A 21,986-nucleotide genomic window follows, 5' to 3' on the forward strand; every position below is an offset into this window, starting at 1 on the left:
CATCAGTTCAACTCTGGCCTCTGCTCCTTCTAACACAGCATGAGGCCCAGCTTGCTGTCCTCTTCCAGGGCACAGCCAAGCTTATCTAGTGTAAAGGGTTGCAGGGCTTTGTGGTTCATGATAGCTGCTCTACTTGGTCGGGTCAGCTCCACTTTCTTGGAGCTCACAGTGGTGAGAGTCCTCTTCAGTGCACAGGAAGAGTGACAGCGTGTCAGAGAAGCTGTGCAGGCATCCCGCTCACTGCTGATTATTGTAATGTAATGTAATGGCTTTATAAACGTCTTGGGCCAGTGATGTATGGTCAGACAGCAGTGTGGATGGAGTTTCCTGCAACTAGTTTGTGGTCTACTTGAGGAAACACCATGGTTTTGGACAGCAGACAGAGCACTAGGAAAGTGTGGTCAATGTTTTGTGCCCACTGGAACGCTTCCCCGTTCTCAGAGAAATGGTATGACAATGGTAAATAAGCCTTATACAATGCATCAGTATCAGGTGATGTCCAGGAATCTTTGCAGCTGTGAAACATTCTGCTGCCTCAGCATATGCTACATGTCTTTAAACTCCTCAAGGTCAGTTGCCAAGGTGGAGCTGCATGACCATGTGGCCAAGACCTTGCACAGCTCACTAGCAAAGAACTAGTGCTTGAGCCAAGCCAAACTTAAGGAGGCAAGCAGGTGAATCACACAAAGGCAGCCATCTCTCCATTCCAGAGTACTTTTTTTAAAAAGTCTTTCCCTACTATAAAATGTGTGTGTGTGTGTGTGTGTGCTAATGACATTGTTAAATATATTTCAATCATGTTCTTCGTATATAAATTAATTTGCAAGGTTTAGAAAATGAAATGAAGTAACTTCCACACAATTCAATATTAGAATGGTGCAGCTAAAATGGACAAAGATGGCATTTAATGCAAATAGGAACACGTATGTTTTAGCGATTCAGGCGATAACCCCTGGCGGCTACACTGGTGAACAACAACAATGCAAAACGCTACACTGGTGAAAATGCAATGTCCAAGTTTATGCAGTGTAAACCTGGTGACTTGTGCTATGTGAAATATCTGTCTTAGTAGAAAAAAAAACTAAGGCTACCTTATCATTCACGTAAGTTTCCAAATTAACCGAGTTAACTATATAAGTTCCTTAGGTAAGCATTCACGTTTGTGCTTTGCCTGTGTAACCAAGTTTCTGATTTAGTCTACACCCACCAACGTTTTTCACAGTCTATCTTCCAGTGGAACTTCTTAGAAACTTTTGACTGTAGTATATCAAACCTGCAAATAAACGGAGGTTTGTTCTAAATACTAGTGATGTGTCGGTCGCGAACGAACCGGTTCAAAGAGCCGGCTCTTGTAAGTGAACGATGAGAGCCGGTTCCCAATCAGAGAACAACAAGCAAGCTCCAACCCTCCAACCCTCCGAGCTGAGACACTTGGAAACTTCTGCCTTCCAAAAAATAGTTGAAGAAGATGTTAAATCAGTTAAATGTTTGTTGACAGTTGTGGTTGTTTTAATCACTACCGCTGAATGCTGCTGTTTTGCTCTTTGCAGAGTATTTGTTTATTTCCCAGAAATGGATGATTATTTAATCTAATAAGCTATTTTGTAATACCTACCTTTTGGGTTCCATTGGCTGTATTTCAGAGTTTACAAGTGATTTTTCATTAAGGTGTTTAAATAAAAATATAAAGTTATTTATAATTTAAAGTTATTATTTAAAGTTATTTATTCAGTTGAATGTGTGAGTGCAATCAGTGACAGCCATAAAAACAATTGGCCATTGCAACACTATTTATTTTTAATACTGAACAATAATATTTTGTCCATATAGTCATGTAAAATGTAGGTAATATTGTTCTGTACCAGTGGAAATATGTGGTAAAACAAAGAGCCATTTAGGAGCCGAAAGAGCCGGCTCCCCAAAAAGAGCCGAAATTCCCATCACTACTAAATACTCAAAGTGCTGCTGTTAAATTCACAGATTCAGGAAAATTTGAATCGTTTCCAGAAGGTGGGTCGACAGAGCATAAGAGTACAACAACAGCGGGAGCGTAGCCCCTCCCACCCTGAGCTCCCCACAGTATGCAGAGGAAGAGTAGAGAGGATTTTACACGGCAGGAGACACCTCATAACAGAGTTGAGACGGCTAAACCAAGAGATATCTAATGTGAGTCTTTCACATTACACTTTGTTTAAGCTTTTTAAAAAAGGAGTTGAAAACGTTGCTTCTTTCCTGTCACATGATACTCCTCACATTGCTTTGGAGCGATAGTGTTGTGCAGAAGTAGCGGCGAAGATGGCGTTACTCCGAGGTGTTGCCAAACACCGACACTCCGGAGCACGTTCCTCTTAAATAACGGTATATTTTAATGAAGCGTGGGAGAACTTATTTTTTTACGTTTAGAACTCATGTTTAACTCATCTATCTAACATTGACGAGGCGGCTTCCTTTGCCTTTCTTGATGCGTAGGAACGTGTTTAAGCTATGTTCGAAATTAAAGACGTGAAATGTTTTTTTCAAGCGCTTACATTCAGTAATGTCGTATTACTGACCTGCATTGGTCCCAAAATGGCTCGTTTGGTCTTCCAGAGTGATAAAATAGGATTCTTCAAAAGTTCTTTAGTAAATAAATTGTAAATGTGTAATTATACGTGTTGTAAAATTAGAAAATCTCATACAACGCAATCTATAACTATTTTAAGAAACATTTACGTAAGTTTCTATGTAAAGCCTGGTTCTGAATAGAACCATTGAAGTAGTGTTTATTGGTTTGAAGCTGTTTAGTTAAACTACTAGATCGTTATTATATGTGCATTTATCTACTTGATTGCAATCTATTTTCTGTATTTTTTTTTGTAAACCTTTATTTACACTGTTCATAAATACCTCAAACTTTACCATCACTGAGCAGACTTTAAAGGCACAATATAGTTCAAAATTATTGAGATGCTTGACTGACCTGTAATAGAGAGAATAGTGCCTTAGTCGATACTACTCTGGACAGCTCTGCAGAAAATAAAACACAGAGGAAGTTACTAGTTTAATAGGTTACTGTTCTCTCGTCTATATACAGTATTGTTTCATAAGAGGAGCGAGAGACAGCGACAGATGACACCACACACCAAGCCTTCTGTAGCGAACTGTACCTTTTATTCCCCCCCCGTTAACTGAACAATGGTTCCTGCCTATGAAATTAACCTAATACTTTCTAAGATGAAAGTGTTCCATTCTTTTCTCTAAGATCACTCTACTAAACAGACTGTTCCACAACATGTAAAGACTCTTTTCTTTTTCTTACCCCATTAACATTTATTGATGCAATTGTGAACCAAATATTTATTCATTCATTCATTATCTGTAACCGCTTATCCAGTTCAGGGTCGCGGTGGGTCCAGAGCCTACCTGGAATCATTGGGCACAAGTCGGGAATACACCCTGGAGGGGGCGCCAGTCCTTCACAGGGCAACACAGACACACACACACACAGACAGACATTCACGAGTCGCCAATCCACCTACCAACGTGTGTTTTTTTTTTTTTGGACTGTGGGAGGAAACCGGAGCACCCAGAGGAAACCCACGCAAACACGGGGAGAACACACCAACTCCTCACAGACAGTCACCCAGAGTGGGAATCGAACCCACAACCTCCAGATCCCTGGAGCTGTGTGACTGCGACACTACCTGCTGCGCCACCGTGCCGCCCCACCAAACATTTAAACAAGAAAAAAAACAAGTTATTCGCCTTTTTTAAAAAAAAATTATTTTTATTATTATTATGTTTATGTGTTATGTCTGTATAATTTTCATAATTAATTTTCATTTTCATAATTTTTCAAGTCTACACACCTTGGCTTGAGTTGAGACGGGATGACAGGAACAGGTGTTCTTATCTTCCTTCCCATGAGAAGCTCAGTAGGACTGTACCCGTTGGCTGGTGGGGCAGCACGGTAGGCCATGGGAGAAAGATATGGATCTGCTGAGTTTTTCAGTAGATTTTTGATTGTTCTTACTGCTCTGTCTGCCTCCCCGTTGCTCTGTGGAAAGCAAGGACTAGATGTCACATAGGCAAAGTCCCAGTCCTTTGCGAAGTGTCGAAAGCACTCAGAAGAAAACTGTGGTCCATTGTCCGAGCGCACCACCTCTGGGATTCTGTGATGAGCGAAGATTGATTTGAAGTGCTGGATTGTTGTTTCTGAAGTTCTTGATGACATCTTTGCGACTTCAAAGAATCTGGAAAAATAGTCTACAACAATTAAATAGTGCTGGTTGTCATATTGGAACATGTCTGCTCCTACTGTGCACCACGGTCTCGTTGGAAACAATGTAGGCAGCATCGGTTCTTTTAAATTTGTTCTCTCACGTGCCCACGTGTCACAGTTCTCTATCAGCTGTTGCAATTCTTTACTAAGGCCAGGCCACTACACTGATTGTTTGGCTCTCTCTTTGCATTTTGTTAGGCCTAAATGCATGCTTGTTTAATATCTCCACCCGGAGTGATCCTGGAATGACTATTCTTTCTCCTATGAGCAGCACTCCTTTTTGCACCATGAATTCACCTGAGAAAGGCAAATAGGGTTGAATCTGTCAGGCCATCCCTCTGCACAGTATTTCATAAGCTGGCAAAGTGTAGGGTAACTGTCTTGGTGCGTTCTGATTTCCTGCAGCCTATGCTCTGTCACTGGAAGACTTGCCATGACCGTGTCAACATACAGGTCTATTTCTTCCTGCTGTAGCTCATCTTCAGTGTAGCTTACAGGGGCCCTAGAAAGCACATCTGCAGTTGCAATATTCTTGCCAGCCACATGTGATATTGTATATGAGAACCTCAGCAGTCTCATTCGGAGCCGTTGTATTCGTGGTGGTAGAGAATCCAGCATCTTTGAACCCAACAGTGGGACCAATGGTTTGTGGTCTGTCTCTATGTGGAAGTTCTGCAAACCTCTCACAGGCCCACGTGGATGTCAACGCCTCCTTCTCTATCTGGGCATACCTTTGCTCAGTGGTGGTGAGAGCCTGAGATGCATAAGCTACTGGTTTCCACGCAGTGTCTGGTTGTTTTTGGAGGAGAACAGCACCTAGCCCATATGATGACGCGTCTGCAGAGACTAGAGTTTCAGCACTGGTGTCATATAATGCCAGCCCAGGCGGCGTTGTTAGCTCGTCTTTGATACTATCAAAGGCCTCCTGCTGTTGAGACCCCCATATCCACATGTTTGACTTCTTCAACAGGTCTCTGAGTGGACGGATCTTTTCAGCCAGATGAGGTAGAAATTTTCCCAGATGATTTATCATCCCCAGCAGTCTTCTCACCTTACTGATGTTTTCAGGTTCTCTCATGGCTTTCACTGCCTTCACTTTTTCTGGGTGTGTACTCACCCATGATGCCTCAATAATTTGCCCCAGGATCTTGATTTGGCTTTTCAAGAACTCACATTTTTCACTGAGCGTGACCCCGGCCTCCTGAAGTCGGGACAGTGTTGCACGTAGCCTCTCATCATGCTGCTGTTGTGTGGCTCCCCAGATAAGCACGTCATCCATCTGACATAGAACACCCTCCAAACCTTCATGGAGTTGTGTCATATGCTTCTGAAAGTACTCAGGGGCAGAGGAAATTCTGAAACATAAGCGGTTAGAGCAATACCGTCCAAATGGGGTTATGAACGTGATAAGTAGGGAAGACTCTTTGGAAAATGGAATCTGCCAGAACCCTGAATTCGCGTCCAGCTTTGAAAACACTCTGGCTCCAGCCAGCTGTCCTAGTGTGTGTTCTACTGAGGGAAGTGGGTGTCTCTCCCTCAAGACAGATTTGTTCAATTCTGTGAGATCTGTGCAAATTCTCACCTTGCCTATTCGCTTAGGTACAACCACCATAGGTGCACACCATTCAGTTGGCTGTTCCACTTTAGAGATGACTCTTTGTTGCTCCATGCGATTTAGTTCTTCTTTAACTCTAGGCCTGAGAGGGAGTGAAATGCGTCTAGGGGTGTACAGAGAGAAGGGTCTAGCACCAGGCTTTAGTACGATTTTGTACTCTCCCTGCATCTTTCCTAGACCACTAAACAGCTTTTGGAATTCAGATTTTACTGCCTCCTCATTATCTAAATTGACTTCCTCCAACCTAGCAACTAACTGCAGTGCTGTGACCACTGGACAGCCTAATAATGGTGCAACCAGTTCCTTTACGACTTAGACATCCTGTTTTATGCTCTATTGTCCTTTCTGGAGAGTGACTGTGATTTTTCCCTTTATTGATAATGCTGTGCCTCCTGGACCCTTGAGGACTTTTGATGACTTTACCAGTCTCTTGAGCTGGTCAGGACAGCACAATCTCTCTGGTACTGCTGTTATGTCTGCACATGTGTCTATTTTGCACACAACATTGCAGTGATCCATTTTTATTTCTGTCATCCATGGACCTTCATCTGTATGAGCCATAAGAGAGCCAAGGAATGCAACCTCATTCTCTATCTCTTTAGTCAGTAAAGCAATATTCGCCCGACTGGACTTTCTGTCTCGACAAGCTCTGGCATAATGTCCCTTCTTTTTGTAATGATTACACACTGCTTCTTTAGCTAGACATTGCTGTGTCCTTTCATATCACCACATCTTTTACACTGTGAAGGTTTGGTATACTTTTTCTGTGCCACCCTCATTGTTGACTGGGATGACTGTGGCTTGACTGGTGTGTGTTTAATACCCCCTCGCTGCTTGAGGTGCATGCTATCGAGCTGCGTATTCAGTGTGTCACCTTTGAAAAATTTCTTAAGCATTTCTTGTTGCTTCTTCACTTGCTCGCCCTGTCGAGCTCTTGTAACGGCTTTAGCGAGTGTTAAATATGCATCCATTTGTAGTTGTTCTGACAGCTTTGTGTCTCTTAGCCCAACTAATAGCCTGTCTCTCACCATTTCGTCATGTAGCACTCCGTATCCACAATGCTCGGCCAGACAGTGCAATGCAGTAATAAAACAATCAACTGACTCACCCTGCTCCTGTTGCCTCTGGTTAAACTTGGCCCTTTCCAAAATAACATTTCTACATTTCTTATAAAGTGAGCATCCAAGCTGTTTTTGACCTCGTTGAAATCGCTCGCTTCAGTGGGACTCAAGTGCAGAGAAGTCAGAATATCCTCCACCACTTCTTCCATCACATAGATCAGTGCGTTCACCTGGTTTTCGTCCACTTGCGTTTCCAGACCTGACGCCATCCGAAACCTGTCGAAGCGTTTGATCCACTTTGGCCAGTCTTCCCCCTTGAACGTGAATTTATCTGGCAGTGGGACTTGGAACAGGCTCATACTGCTGCGCTATAACACTGAACCACTTGAATAAGTTTAAACGGGCAGGTATTGAGTGGCGGTTATGGTTTCCAAACACCAAACGTGCGGTAACCCTGTTTTTATCAGGGTTTTTTCCTTTCAGTGGGATTTAAACCCAAACCATTGGAGAACTTACTCCAATACCACTTCTGACACCATGTTCTGTCATCTATATACAGTATTGTTTCATAAGAGGAGCGAGAGACAGCGACAGATGACACCACACACCAAGCCTTCTCTAGCGAACTGTACCTTTTATTTCACGCCCCTCCCCTACAGGTCAACCGTTAACTGAACAATGGTTCCTTCCTATGCAATTAACCTAATACTACAGTTACCAATGGTCAGTATGTCTCTACTTAGTTTGCATGCAGATCTGTGGCAGATTTACACCAGCTGCCCATATTTACAGTGTCACAACTTGAAGTAATGAAGTAATGCTTTACATAGGTCATAATCAGCCTTTAGCACCTCCTGCAGTTTCAGGTTGCAGTATACCTTCTAATGACACTGGTCTGAGAGAAAACAACTTTTGACCAGATAAATATTAGTGAGGTTCCAGTTAGTTTGCAGTGAACTGTTATAATAGGATTTCCAGTTATCTTCAAAATGCTGACATTACAAAGGAACGCAAAAACATTCTTAACTTTTTAGTGGAGGCATTCACTTATACAATTTGGACAATTAAAGAACACTCTATAAACATTAAAATTTTTGTGTTAGTACTTACAGAAGGATTTTGTTAAGATATATCTAATGGTACTTTTCCACTGCATGGAACCTACACGGCATGGCTCTTTTGCTTTTCCAATGGCCAAATCTGGTACCTGGTCCTGTAGTTGGTACCTGGAGTTTTCGCAACTCACTCCATGTTCCAGCCTGCAGAACATGTACTAAATGGTGACGTGTAAACCCTGCAGAGCGCTGATTGGCCTTAGCCATAAAAATCACCACAAAATGCAGAGCTCATTCATATCCGCTTGTAAAATCTCTTTAAGTTACAGCAGCTTTCACATTTATTTATATCAGACTCACAACAACAGCTTGTAACTTTACCTCAAGGTGGTTTGAAGAAGTTTATACGCCCCTTGGGCCAAATGCCAGCTGAAAATTTCCAGTGAAAGCCGAACATGCAACAATAAAACCAATCTGTGAGAGTTGGGAGCGAGGAGCCGTGTTCAGTCCTAAAAACTAAAACAACACATGAATGCACAATGAATAAATAGCACCCAAGTTTACAGCCACTTTTGTTGAGAGTTTCAAAGCCAGCAATTCCTGTTAGAGACGGGGTTTTGCAATGTCGGCTCCATTTCTCTGGAGAGCCCAAACTTTAAGTGTGCCGAGAGAGGCAGTAATTACATGAAATGGCATCGGCATCTTATGTACGGGTGACAGTAGCATATGCCATTGACATAGGCATATTACGTACAGGTGAAAGTGGCATATTACATACAGGTGACAGTGGCATTACATATTTTTGTTTCTGTGATAGTGGAATTTGTCGATGTCATTGACATTTGTTATTGTGGCATTGGCATATATTCCATTGTGGAACATTTACAAGTAGCCTACGTTTAACAAGCACTTGGATATTTATATAGGCACCTAAAAGTTGGTGCCAAACATCCATCCATCCATCCATTATCTGTAACCACTTATCCAGTTCAGGATCACGGTGGGTCCAGAGCCTACCTGGAATCATTGGGTACAAGGCGGGAATACACCCTGGTGCCGCCCTTGGTGCCAAACATCCATATGCTAAATAAACATAGGTGCCTTTCTAGTAAACAGACCTTAAAGCCAAACAAGTGGCATGTTGCAAACATATAGCGTCCCATGTTAGCACATAGCCCAATGTCAAAGTGTTCACAGACCACTGAACTACAAGCTGTTCCCATGCTAATATCACGATAAATGTCTGTGTCAGCACAAAAAGCAGAGAACAAAAAGTCATTTGTAGGTGCCAGTATCTACTGGCATGGTAGGTGGTACATCGCATTGGCACAATTTACAACACTGCATGTCAGGTACTTGAAAGCTGACATTTCAAACAAGACATTATTACTTTATGAATTAGGCTAATAACATATCATCATACATAATCCAGATTTCCCCTAAATATTTTTTATTTGTCAATCTTATGCAAAGTTTGGACGCCCCTGAATTAGTTGTCTTATTGGTTGTGACAATAAATTAATAGCCTCTAGAGGGAACAAATGCCTGCTTATTTTAATTAATTTAACTTGCAGAAAAAACAGTGAAACTTGTCCTGGAAAAAATAAAGGTAAAAAATATAAAAAGCCTTAAAAAAATCTAAAAATCTAATCTAAACCTTGTGGTGTAGTTCTTTAAAATTGTCATTTTAATAATTAACTAGATTTGAAGTTAAAGTTACAGAAATGTGATAATGTAAATGTCTTTATTTTAAAATGACATAAAAGTATGCCTTGGTATTAAATGATTGACACATTCAGATGGTGTTAATTTGTACAGGAAATTGGTGAAGCATTCCTTTTTAATAAATTTAGTATAAAATCGATAGAAAGGTCATCATTTAAAAGCATTTATTTTGAAATGCCACAATGTCTTGATACCTTCATGACTTGTGGCTTTTCTTTTAAAATCAGTTCACCTACACGCTCTTACCCTAATGTTTAGGTATGTAAAATGTCGATGTCACTGTCGCTCAAGCATAAGATTCCAGTGCCATTGGCATGTACCAGCGTCACCCGAACGTAAGGCGCCGATACTTTTTCATGTTATTATTGCTACTGCGTGCCGCGCTGAGTCGTGTCAAGTCGTGTAGAACTGGACCCATGTGGTGAAAAATCACCATAAATGTACACTGTATCTCCAGTGTGCACTGGAGATAAAAATAAGAGAACAATTTATGAACACTTGAATTTTTTCATAAATAATGTAGTCTTCATTACTCAATATCTGAAGGACAGGATAATGCTGTGAATCTCAATGAGCAATTGATTCAACACTGCAGCTGGAATTGCTTGACAGTTCAGCACCTAACAGGATAAGAATCTATCTGAAATTCCACTCTGCAGTGACCAAATCCCTCATTAGCAGAAAGAATCAAAAGGCTACTAACATTTGCTGAGGACCATTTAGTGTGGACAGAGGAGAAGTTCACTTTAGTGAAAAAAAGTTTAATTAATTTGGGTCTGATGGGAAACATTATGTTTGTCCACAATCTGGGAAAATGGAACCCCAAATGTGTAAAAATGTCAGTGACAGTTGGAGGAGGATGTTTTGTGGTCTGTGGAATGTTTTCAGCAGAGGGAGTTGGGCCTCTTATACAGCTACATGGCAGAGTGATTGCAAATGTTTATCAGAACAATCTTTGGCAACATGATTTTTTCCCTGTGTTCATCATTGAATCAGCCAGCAATTTTTATGCAGGGCAATTTTCCCGGTCACAGAGCAAAACAGGTAAAGCAGTTCCTTGAAACTGAAAACACTGAAATAATGAAAGGGTCATGATCTAAATCCAATATAAATCCTCTGGAAAATCTTTTTCTGTAATTTTATATCTCATTTAAGCTTCTGAAACTGTAATTCAGAGCATGTGTAACTCATGAAATATGCTTAAAATGCTGATTTTTTACTCCTGTTTGGATAATTATAAATAGGACTGCACAGTGACCTTGACAGTTAGGAAATAGTTTGTTGTACTCTAATTTTGATATCCAGTGTATGCTATTCTGACAGGACTTTCCCTTTGGCTAAATTAGCTCCCTGCAGATTTCAGCACACCAAATATTTTTAAATCTGACAGAGTAAGCGGTTTCCCTGTTGGCTCCCTGTTCTTCGGCTCACTTGACAACTCTCTACATTTGGGTGATAAGAGTAAATTCCTATTGCTGTAACAGTTAAACAAAAACAAACAAATAATAATAAATAGTATTATTTATATACCTATTTCTGTTTATTTAAACATCAGGCATATCTCATAGCACTCCATAGTTGTGTACTTAGTATGTTGAATGGGAATCATGTTTGCATGTGGTCTGTTATACATTCTTTTTTGTCTATAAAAAATCCCTCTGATTTTCAGCAGTGCATTGATGAACCCCTTAGAGGCCTAGTATGAGCCAGAGGAGCAATCCTGGAGTCCTGTGGATCTCAGTGCCTCAGGACTCTCTGGCTCCCTGTGATCGCTATAAACATGCTTCTTGTGCCTACGGGACATGTGTCTATATGCTTGGAGGTAGAAAAGAGCACTCCTTAAGGGATTTCTGGAAATACAATGTGGGTAAGTCATCCCCCTTCCTTTGTGTTTGAAATATGTCCCATATAGACTGGCTTCTTGGAGTGGATAAGTGATATCTTATTTTCTTATTTATGATGATGGCATGTTGTTTCTCATTTTAGTATGTAACAAGTGGACTGAATTAGACAGTAGTAGTGATGAGGCACCTGAAGAATTGGAGGAACACATCATGGTGGCCCAGCAGGTGAAGTTATAGTTACTAACAAAGTAATTTATGTGTTAACATTCATTAATACTATGAAGGATTTGGTAAATTGCATGAAATTAAATTTGCATTATTAAATTAAATTGCACATTATATATATATATATATATATATATATATATATATATATATATATATATATATATATTGTTGTTATAATACTTTGGCTATAACAAGAGTGTCCAGGCTCACATCAAATGGCCAGGATGTATCAGAGATTCTCTAATAAAACTCTGTTATTCTCAGTGTTTTGTACTAAGTCTATGGAGCATATACTGGTACATGCAGGGCCCACAAAGCTAATTTAATATGATACACCACTGAAAAAATAAATTATATCTATTTTTGTATTTCCTTTTTGCCATATTCTGGTCCTATAAATGACATTTTGTAAAACAAAATAATAACTCACTATTTCTATGTATCTCAGAATGTAAGTATTTCTTTGAATTGTAGAACTTGATTCTTACAGAGAATTGGGTAGGTGGTTACTTTATACATTTCTAACATCAAATTATTACTGAATGCTTTCTCAGGGCATGCTGTATGTTTTTGGTGGCTTGAGAGATTCAGGATATTCAAACTCAAAAACACCTCTTTGGGTGTTTGACACAGGTAAGACAGGAGATTCACATTTTAATCATCTGAAACACAGAACAATATTTTGAATTAGCCTCTGTGTTAAAGTGAATATGGTAAAGCATTTTACAGGGCTGTATGTGCAGGGTGTCCTCATTTGTTCTCAGTGTTCTTCTGCCTTCCTGTTCTCTGCAGTTAAAGAACAGTGGCTGTACTTACAAGAGCAAAGTTCAACTTCTCAGGTAAAATACACTTGATCCAAAGCAAAATATGTCAACAGTTAAATCTTTTGAATAGGCTTTTGTGGGTTCAAAGGGTTTCATACTGACAAGGAAGCTTCATCTGTTGTAAATGTAATGTATTCTTATTTTCCAGCATGTGGTGCCATCCAATAGAAAAGGACACAGTGCTGTTGTGCTGGAATCTTCTATGTATATTTATGGGGGATATATTGACATACGAGGGACTTCACAGGAATTTTGGAAATTAGACTTAGGTGAGTAGGATATTTTCCTCTTAGTACAGAATATTAGAGAAACAATTCTCAGTATGACAGAGATGATTAATGCTTTCAGAAAAATGACAAGAATAATATTACTGTAGTCAAGAATAAAAAGATAGTACAGAATAATATTACTGTGGTCAAGAATAATAAAAAAAGTTATGTTTTTTTAATGTTTTAAAGGAATCACAAAGGGGTTTTGTGAAAAAACACATGCACAAACATAGTGATGTACATGCAATAATATAATGTTAACAAATGGAAACTGCAGTATCTTCATAACTTGTTTATTTCTTATGAAAATTCATACATACTTCATTGTCAACATGCAACTTTCAACAGGCATTATCACCACGAGGTCAGGTACTTAAGTATTAGCCATGGGTATAAAAAATAAATAAATAAAACACATACATTTGCCATTATTAATATCTGGGGTGTCTCAGTGGCCCAACAGATTCTGTTGATCCAGAATCTTGTGGCCCTGGGTTTGATCCTCGCTTCAGGACACTGTCTGTGAGGATTGTGATGTGTTCTCTCCTTGTCTGTATGGGATTCCTAAGTGCTTTGGTTTCCTACCACAATTCAAAAACACATGATTTTGTTGTTGTTGTGTGTAGGTTTGTGTGAGTGACTGTGTGTTGTATGTGTTGATCAGCAATGCAAAAGTGTCCACAGATGGAATTGTGTAAATTAATGGGTGAGTTGCTCATAAATCATTTAAAAATCACTTTTTTGTAAATATCAGGATTCATCAAAATGTTCGTATTGTGGTACGTAGGTACGAACAACATTTACACCTGCTCCTGAAAAGGCATAAAGTGTGTGTGATGTCAGAAAGATGCTGGAAGTATCATCTGACATGACTGAACACTAAATAACACTTTATGTAATATTAATTAATAAAAACACACAAACAAAATAATTAAATAATGTATACATTAATAATTAAATGAATTTTTACAAAACATCTCTTCCTATTACAGCCTGTTACTCAGAGCAACCTCCAATAGTCAAAAGAGAATTTTTTGCTAAAATAGTTTGTCACTTGCAGTTAGACAGTTACATCATTGCAATATAAAAGCGTTTAGTGTCTGTAGTCCCCATTGTGTAAATGGCTGATCTTGTGCTGTTGCTAGATTTAACAGATGGAACGATACAGGTTTATGGTTTATGAACAGAGTGAGGTCTCACGAGTTAGTTAACTATCAACATCCATTCTTTTGTATTTGGACAACATTTTCGAATCAGCTTTTAGAAAAGAGTCAAGCAGATCCCTTATTGTTCCCAGACCTGTGTAGGAACTGTCCTGCTTGGCTCTTTGGGCAGTGGAACATTTAAGACAGGAATGTTCCAGCCCTCAATCATCCACTCATCATCCCAGGAATTTTAAGCTATCTTACACTTAATACACTCTAACTGAGGGTGTCGTGAGGGTGTGCACGCCAAAATTATACAATCACAATGCTTGAGTCTTGTGCATTTACCCTGTGCCCTTTCATGCACCTTTGATGTTTTACAACTTGCTTCATGCAAAATAAATGCATTTAAAGGAGCTTTTCCACAGCAGTAACAAATCCACAGGCATTTATCCCTCTATTACAGGCTACAGAGACAAACAAATGGCTCAAAACTCATAGGAGAAGCTCATTTAAAGAATAAATGCCTTTTTCATACAAAGTGAATGTATGAAATCCCTTTAGCACTGTTGTGCAGGAAAAACCGCCTCAGTCAAAATGCAGTACTGTGCAAATATCTCAGGCACTTAAAATTATTATTATTTATTCATTATCTGTAACCACTTATCCAATTCAGGGTCGCGGTGGGTCCAGAGCCTACCTGGAATCATTGGGTGCAAGGCGGGGAATACACCCTGGAGGGGGCGCCAGTCCTTCACAGGGCAACACACACACACACACACATTCACTCACACACTCACACCTATCCACGTGTGTTTTTGGACTGTGGGAGGAAACCGGAGCACCCGGAGGAAACCCACGCGGACACGGGGAGAACACACCAACTCCTCACAGACAGTCACCCGGGGCGGGAATCGAACCCACAACCTCCAGGTCCCTGGAGCTGTGTGACTGCGACACTACCTGCTGCGCCACCGTGCCACCCCATTATTATTATTATTATTACAAATATTTATAAATATATAGAATAGCAATATACATAGTGTTAGATTTTTGAGTGAGTTTTTTTTCTGCACACTTGACTTAACATAATTAAATATTTATCAACCTGTATAACGTGGGATTGTATGATAACCTCAGATAATAATGGACTGCCACGAGGAAAGAGTAAAACCAACATTCACACACACAATACCAAACACTGTTGTTTAATTTTATTATATATTATATATTAATTTTTCTGGAGCAAATAAGCTTTTACTGCTCAGATCTCAGCTTCTTACATCTCATTTTCTCTGGTGCCTAAAATGTTTGTAGAATACTGTGCCTTTGGACGGCATTATATCTATTGCCTCATTAGTTCTGGTAAGTGAGCAACAAATATAAATAGAATAGAAATACTTATTTGAATGCAGTTCTATAAAATGTCGATTTCTGCTGAGAATCGTTTTCTTTTGCTTTTCTGTTGAGTTTTGTTGTGATCCCTCAGTCCATGAACCTCCTTATATGGTGGCTATTCAAAATTCAAGGGTGTGGATTATGGTAATGGTACATATTAATTGTAAAGGAATGTACATACCCTCCCAATTTGCGAACATTTATTGTTTACTTACATACTTTCTACAAATATATCTGGTGTTTAGACAGCGTTCATGAATCTGCATGAAAGTTTTTGGGAATATTCATTTACTCATAAATTATGTGCAGTTTGCTCATGTTTTTACAAAGGTTTCATGAATGATGCCCAATGAGAATGAATAATGACTGAACAAACAAATAAATTTACATGAATATGCCCTCATGACCTTTACAGATAAGTGACACTGAATATGTTTCAGATTCCAGGACATGGTCACTTTTAAGTAATGCATCTACCGGTCCTGGGCCGAGGTACAGTCATTCTGCCATGACCCACGGGAGCTGTATTTACCTGTATGGTGGGCTGCAAGGCTTGAAGGAGCAGAGAGACCTGTGGAGATGGAGCTTGAGTAACCAGACCTGGAGCTGCATCAGAGCTTCGTGAGTGAACCCTGTGATCAACACACTGGCACAAAAGATAAAGATCAGAGAAAAACTTCAGTCACACACACATACACACATATATACACACATATCCAAAAGTTCATATACACCCCTGAAAACACAAATCACAGATCAAAAGTTTAAACTGAGAGAATGTATCATTTTAAGGGAAAAATATGTTGTTTTAAAATTTCATGGTGTCAACACATCCCCAAAAAGGCAAGGCCATTTTTTACCACTGTGTGGCATCCCCCCTTCTTCTTACAACACTCAACAGACGTCTGGGGACAGAGGAGACCAGTTTCTCAAGTTTAGAAATAGGAATGTTCTCCCATTCATGTCTAATACAGGCCTCTAACTGTTCAATCGTCTTGGGCCTTCTTTGTCGCACCTTCCTCTTTATGATGCGCCAAATGTTCTCTATAGGTGAAAGATCTGGACTGCAGGCTGGCCATTTCAGTACTCGGATCCTTCTCCTACGTAGCCATGATGTTGTGATTGCTGCAGAATGTGGTCTGGCATTATCTTGTTGAAAAAATGCAGGGTCTTCCCTGAAAGAGATGACGTCTAGATGGGAGCATATGTTGTTCTAGAACCTGAACATAGTTCTCTGCATTAATGGTGCCTTTCCAGACATGCAAGCTGCCCATGCCACAAGCACTCATGCAACCCCATACCATCAGTGATGCAGGCTTCTGAACGGAGCGCTGATAACAGCTTGGGTTATCCTTGTCCTCTCTGGTCCGGATGACATGGCGTCCCAGTGTTCCATAAAGAACTTCAAATCGTGACTCATCTGATCACAGAACAGTCTTCCATTTTGCCACACTCCATTTTAAAAGACCCCTGGCCCAGTGCAAACGTCTGAGCTTGCTTAGAAATGGCTTCCTCTTTGCACTGTAGAGTTTCAGCTGGCGACGGCGGATTGTGTTCACTGACAATGCTTTCTGGAAGTATTCCTTCCTAAGTCCATTCTGTTATTTTCTTGACAGTGGCATTCCTGTTTGAGGTGCAGTGACGTTTAAGGGCCCGGAGATCACGAGCATCCAGTAGAGTTTTACGGCCTTGACCCTTACGCACAGCAATTGGTCCAGATTCTCTGAATCTTTTGATGATGTTATGCATGGTTGATGATGATAACTTAAAGGTCTTTGCTATTTTACTCTGGGTAACACCATTCTGGTATCGCTGCACTATCTTTCTGCGCAACAATGGTGGAATTGGTGATCCTCTTACCATCAGAGAGAGAGACACTGACATGTTGTCAATTGACCTAATTAGTGTTAATTGGTCTTCCAGCTGTTTGTTATATGCTCAATTTCCTTTTTCCAGCCACTTATTGCTACTTGTCCCAACTTTTTTGGGATTTGTTGACACTGTGAAATTTTGAATCAACATATTTTTCCTTTAAAATGTTACATTTACTCAGATTAAACTATTGATCTGTCGTCTATGTTCTATTACGTTGACATTTGCCATCTCCACATCATTGCATTCAGTTTTTATTCACAATTTGTTTAGTGTCCCAACTTTTTTGGAATCCGGTATGTAAGTGCATTCAGCTACTTTAGGCTATACCCCCTGTGCCCTCACAACAAGTAGGCGATAAATTCCACAGAAAAGCATGACATTAATTTGGACATTCTGGAATGGCTGGATATGAGAATAAGCTCACTACACCCTATGTTTAATGTCAGCTAGAGAATGCAAAGCCCTCATGCATTTTCTGAATTGATAATGCACCTTCAGGGTTCATTTAAGTGGCATCTGTCTGAATTGTGAATTGAGCCTGAACAATGTAACCAATTCAGAAAAACAAATACGCTCAAAGAAAAACATCATAGCACTAGAAGCTGGCATTCTTCTTACATTAATATGGCCATGGAATTAACCTGTCTATGACACCCATTTGATAAATGATTAATGATGATTTTTAAATTTCTATTAAAAAAATCAAGAAAATTGTCACAGCTTTTTTTTAACACTTTAAAGCCAAATGTATCAAATATGATACGTGATATTTGACAGGGTCTCTTTCATCATCTAATGAAGAGAAATACCGAAACAAACTTCCATCCTTTTGGGGCCAGTGTTCTGAGTTCTCTACTGAACTGTGAATGAAGTGGAAGCATTTCCATGCATTTACCAAACCATCACAATATTGTTGCTTTCATCATGGATGAAACAGGTGAAAATCTCAAGACTAATTTTTTGCCACACTGAAGCAATTCCAGGTATGATTTTAATGATGTTACTTGTAGTGAAACTAAGCATTTTTGTTCCATTTCATAGATGTAGTGTATTGTACCTGTCAAAACGCTCATTAATTATAATAAATATTCAGAAAATTCAATCTGTTCTTTACAGCAGCAAAACACGTTTATACAATTTTACAAAGTATTCTTATAAAACAATAATGTATTTGCAGTTTTCCAAAAGCCTTTGTGTGCAAAATTTGTTGGCTCAGTTGTCAACATAGATTTTGAGAGACAGATTTAGAGGAAGAAGATGATACAGATGAGCAAGGGAGGTCTGTTGAATGACCTCATACCTCAAGCCAAGGTTTGGACAGTAACAGAAACAACTGAGGTTCCTCTAAATATGGAAACACGGTTGTGCAGATCAACAAAATCACTCAAATTTATTTGTATAGCGCTTTTTACAACTGATGTTGTCACAAAGCAGCTCCACAGAATTCCGGTAAAGATAAAGTTTTGACATGAAATGAGTTTTGACAAAATAGAGCCTTTGTGGTTTTGGTGTTTTTATTACCACCAGTATATGAAATGAAGTAAAAAGGTCAGAATGAAGAACAGAGTACTCATAGGTCATGGACCTCTGAAACAGAGATAATAATTTGCTATGCATTGTTTAATCAAAATTAAGAAAAAATTGTAAGAAGTCTAAAGAACCGTTCAACTAATGCAGCGAACTAAATCAAAGACAAATTCTAGAAAAATATATTGATAAATGCCTAAATATGATGCATTTAAAACTTATCCATCCATCCATTATCTGTAACCGCTTATCCAATTTAGGGTCGCGGGGGGTCCAGAGCCTACCTGGAATCATCGGGCGCAAGGCGGGAATACACCCTGGTGGGGACGCCAGTCCTTCACAGGGCAACACAGACACACACACATTCACACCTACGGATACTTTCGAGTCGCCAATCCACCTGCAACGTGTTTTTTTTTGGACTGTGGGAGGAAACCGGAGCTGCCTGGAATATGATTTTGATTATTTGTCAAACAATGTAAAGGGGTTTGGGCTTTAAAGTGAAATGATTTCTCTGCGAGGTCTTTTATTGGAGTATCCAGAACCAGTTGTCCTACATCATCATGACCTCATCAATGCTCTAGCGATGAAATGCAATCACATCCTCATAACAATGTTTCCTCAACTATTGTAAAGACATTCCAAAAGAGTAGAGGCTATTACTGCAGCAAAGAGAAACAAAACTCTGTTAATTTCCTGGATTTTAGTAAAAGACATGGCTGATTTCAGACACAGGATCACATTTCAGATACTACTGAGGTCCTTCAACATGTGTAAATTCAATCATTTCTACAAATAATATTTGATTTGTTATTCTGTTTCCTTACTTTACTAGTTCAGGGCCTTCGAAGCTGATTGGCCATACAGCTGTGGTCTACAAAGACAGCATGCTAATCTTTGGAGGAGGAGAGACCCACACTGAGCCCAAGAACTGCTTGTGGAAGTTCAATCTGACCACATTCACTTGGGAGAAGCTACCTTCAATGGACAGGTCAATTGCTCCAGGCCGAACTCATCACTGCAGTGTGGGTCTTGGCCCTAATTTCCAGCCAGGACCAGCAAATAACATTATTGCTAAAGAAATACTCATTTCAAACAGCATCAACAGTAAATTCAGACCGTTCAAGAATAAGTGTTTCCCATCCAGTTCGACCACATGGGAGCCTAGTGAACATATTGAGCTGCAGGCTCTTCCCTCCGGAGAGAGAAATGGTCTAAAACACAATAGCCTGGCACTAGACATTACCAAGCCATGCCTAACCTTTGAGAACCAGAAAGCAATGAGAGAGACTCTGGACAGTAAGCATTCAGCAGAGGAGAAGGAGGACAAAACAGCCCACCCTATGCCCAACTTGCTGCTAATACTCGGGGGTAAACCTTTAAAAGAACAGGCTTCTATCTCAGTGTGGCAAATGACTATGGCAGACAGCTGAGGTGAGCCATGCTGTAGTTTAAATGCTACATTTTTCAACTGTGTGTGTGTGTGTGTATGTGTTTACACAAAATTAATACATATATCAAAGAGGGAGATTTGCACATTCCACTGGCAAAATTGTATTTTTTTCTGATATTTTGTATAAATTATTATTTTGCAATTAACTCAAAGCATATTACAAGTGATTAAAAACACTTTAATACCAAGTCTAATTCTATTTCACTCATTTTGTAACTGTGCAGCACAGTGGTGTTATAGGTAGCATTGCTGTCACAGTTCCAGGGTCCTGGGCTTCTTGGTTCGCTTCCTGCCTTGAGTCACTCTCTGTGTAGAAATCACACTTACACACACACTACTGAAAACTAGGAGGCAGTGGGCAGCCCTAGGAACGGTACCCAGGGAGCAGTTGGGAGCAGTTAGGAGCCTTGACCAAGGGCACTTTAGTCATGACCTGTCAGTTACAAGCCCAGTTCCCTAAGCACCAGGCCACAGCTGCCCCTGTTTGTACATGGATTGGCAGTTCCAAGGTATCCACAGAAACCAGTGTGTAAATGAATGTGTGATGTACTGGTCCCCTGTCAATTTTTGTTCTGCCTTTCACCCAGTGATTTCAGGTAGGCTCCGGATCCACTACGACCCTGATCAGGAGGAAGTGGTTACAAAATTTGAATAAACAAATGAACGAATGATTGGATGAATGAATGGCTAAAACTCACATGATTTCTGAAGAGTATCATGTCTAGATAAAAGATTTAGCATTTATCCTTAAAACTGTCAGTTAAACGTTTACATTTGTTTATCCTTTTTGTTTTAATTAGTATTGTAAATATGACAACTGTTCAAATATTTCTGATAAAAATAAATATTTTAAAATTAACCCTATACAGAGTGGTGTAACATTTTAACAAGTATTTCCTTTGTTCTTTAGTTTAAGATGATGAATCAAAGTTAGGTGCCCCATGTGCATGCTAAATGTGAAGAATATGATGAGGGAATAATAAACGCCTAAGCTATAGAAATGAGAAACCAAGACATAAACATTTTTTTTTATTACTACCAGTGTGAATTAACTCTGATTTCCTAAGCTCACAGACAGAATTTCACAGGAAAGCACTTTGAAGTACTTAATTTCAAGAATGCATTCATGCATAAATATCTAAATTATTTTGGATTTCTTTTTTAAATAACCTTAGTGCAGAGGTTTTTATTATTTATGTTGTTTTTTTAATTAATGCTCCAATGTCTTGGTGATTGCAGCTTCATATCTTTCTTTCATTAAGGTGCGATGTGAGTAATGAGAGCTAGTATTTGGATCTGCTTCAGAAGGACACAAGAGAGAACTTGTGTAGTCTAGGTTTTGTGCCAACTAGACAAAGGTGTCATACCCAGCAAGTCTCAGTGTTGTAAGCCACACATGACCATGCCTGACTTGGCCCACTGACCTACAAGAAGTTGGCTCACCATTGAGGAAGTGGTATTTTTAGAGGGCTTTCCCACAGGTGTCTGCTCACTCTCAGACTCCCTAGTTCGCTTTTGACCTCATTCTACTGTCCCACACGAGCTAGTGATGCACAAGCCCAAAGCTCTTAATCAGAAGACAGACAGAGGAAGGCATTCACAGGATGACCTGACCTGACCCATATTTTTGCCATGTATATGTCGCCGACAAACAGACAAACTCTTTGTTGTTCTACACCTATTAGTATTGTGTTATGACATGTTTC

The 21,986-nt window shown here is 39.7% G+C and overlaps 1 protein-coding gene across 2 annotated transcripts; it reads left to right on the plus strand.

The window, feature by feature from the left end:
* The first annotated feature begins 2,069 nt into the window (after nucleotides 1-2,069).
* On the plus strand, nucleotides 2,070-21,092 carry klhdc3l (kelch domain containing 3-like). Of its 2 annotated transcripts, none has more exons than XM_066686719.1 (8): nucleotides 2,070-2,166; nucleotides 11,390-11,584; nucleotides 11,704-11,786; nucleotides 12,344-12,422; nucleotides 12,582-12,628; nucleotides 12,762-12,882; nucleotides 15,866-16,046; nucleotides 19,663-21,092. In XM_066686719.1, exons 2-8 carry the CDS (start codon nucleotides 11,419-11,421, stop codon nucleotides 20,258-20,260), a joined length of 1,275 nt encoding a protein of 424 aa, XP_066542816.1. In that variant the 5' UTR covers nucleotides 2,070-2,166; nucleotides 11,390-11,418; the 3' UTR covers nucleotides 20,261-21,092. The 2 variants fall into 2 exon arrangements, with proteins under 2 accessions (XP_066542816.1, XP_066542815.1); XM_066686718.1 differs by having other exon boundaries at nucleotides 2,075-2,166; nucleotides 11,387-11,584.
* Nucleotides 21,093-21,986: the final 894 nt, after the last annotated feature.

This window comes from Hoplias malabaricus, chromosome 12 (assembly GCF_029633855.1).
Source record: "Hoplias malabaricus isolate fHopMal1 chromosome 12, fHopMal1.hap1, whole genome shotgun sequence".
Taxonomy (NCBI): domain Eukaryota; kingdom Metazoa; phylum Chordata; class Actinopteri; order Characiformes; family Erythrinidae; genus Hoplias; species Hoplias malabaricus.

Excerpts from the sequence above, each read along its gene's own strand:
- klhdc3l (XM_066686719.1), top strand. The coding sequence starts at position 11,419 with ATGAGCCAGAGGAGCAATCCTGGAGTCCTGTGGATCTCAGTGCCTCAG. Across the intron at positions 11,787-12,343 it reads ACATCATGGTGGCCCAGCAG|GGCATGCTGTATGTTTTTGG; the intron begins GTGAAGTTATAG and ends ATGCTTTCTCAG. Across the intron at positions 12,423-12,581 it reads TCTTTGGGTGTTTGACACAG|TTAAAGAACAGTGGCTGTAC; the intron begins GTAAGACAGGAG and ends TGTTCTCTGCAG.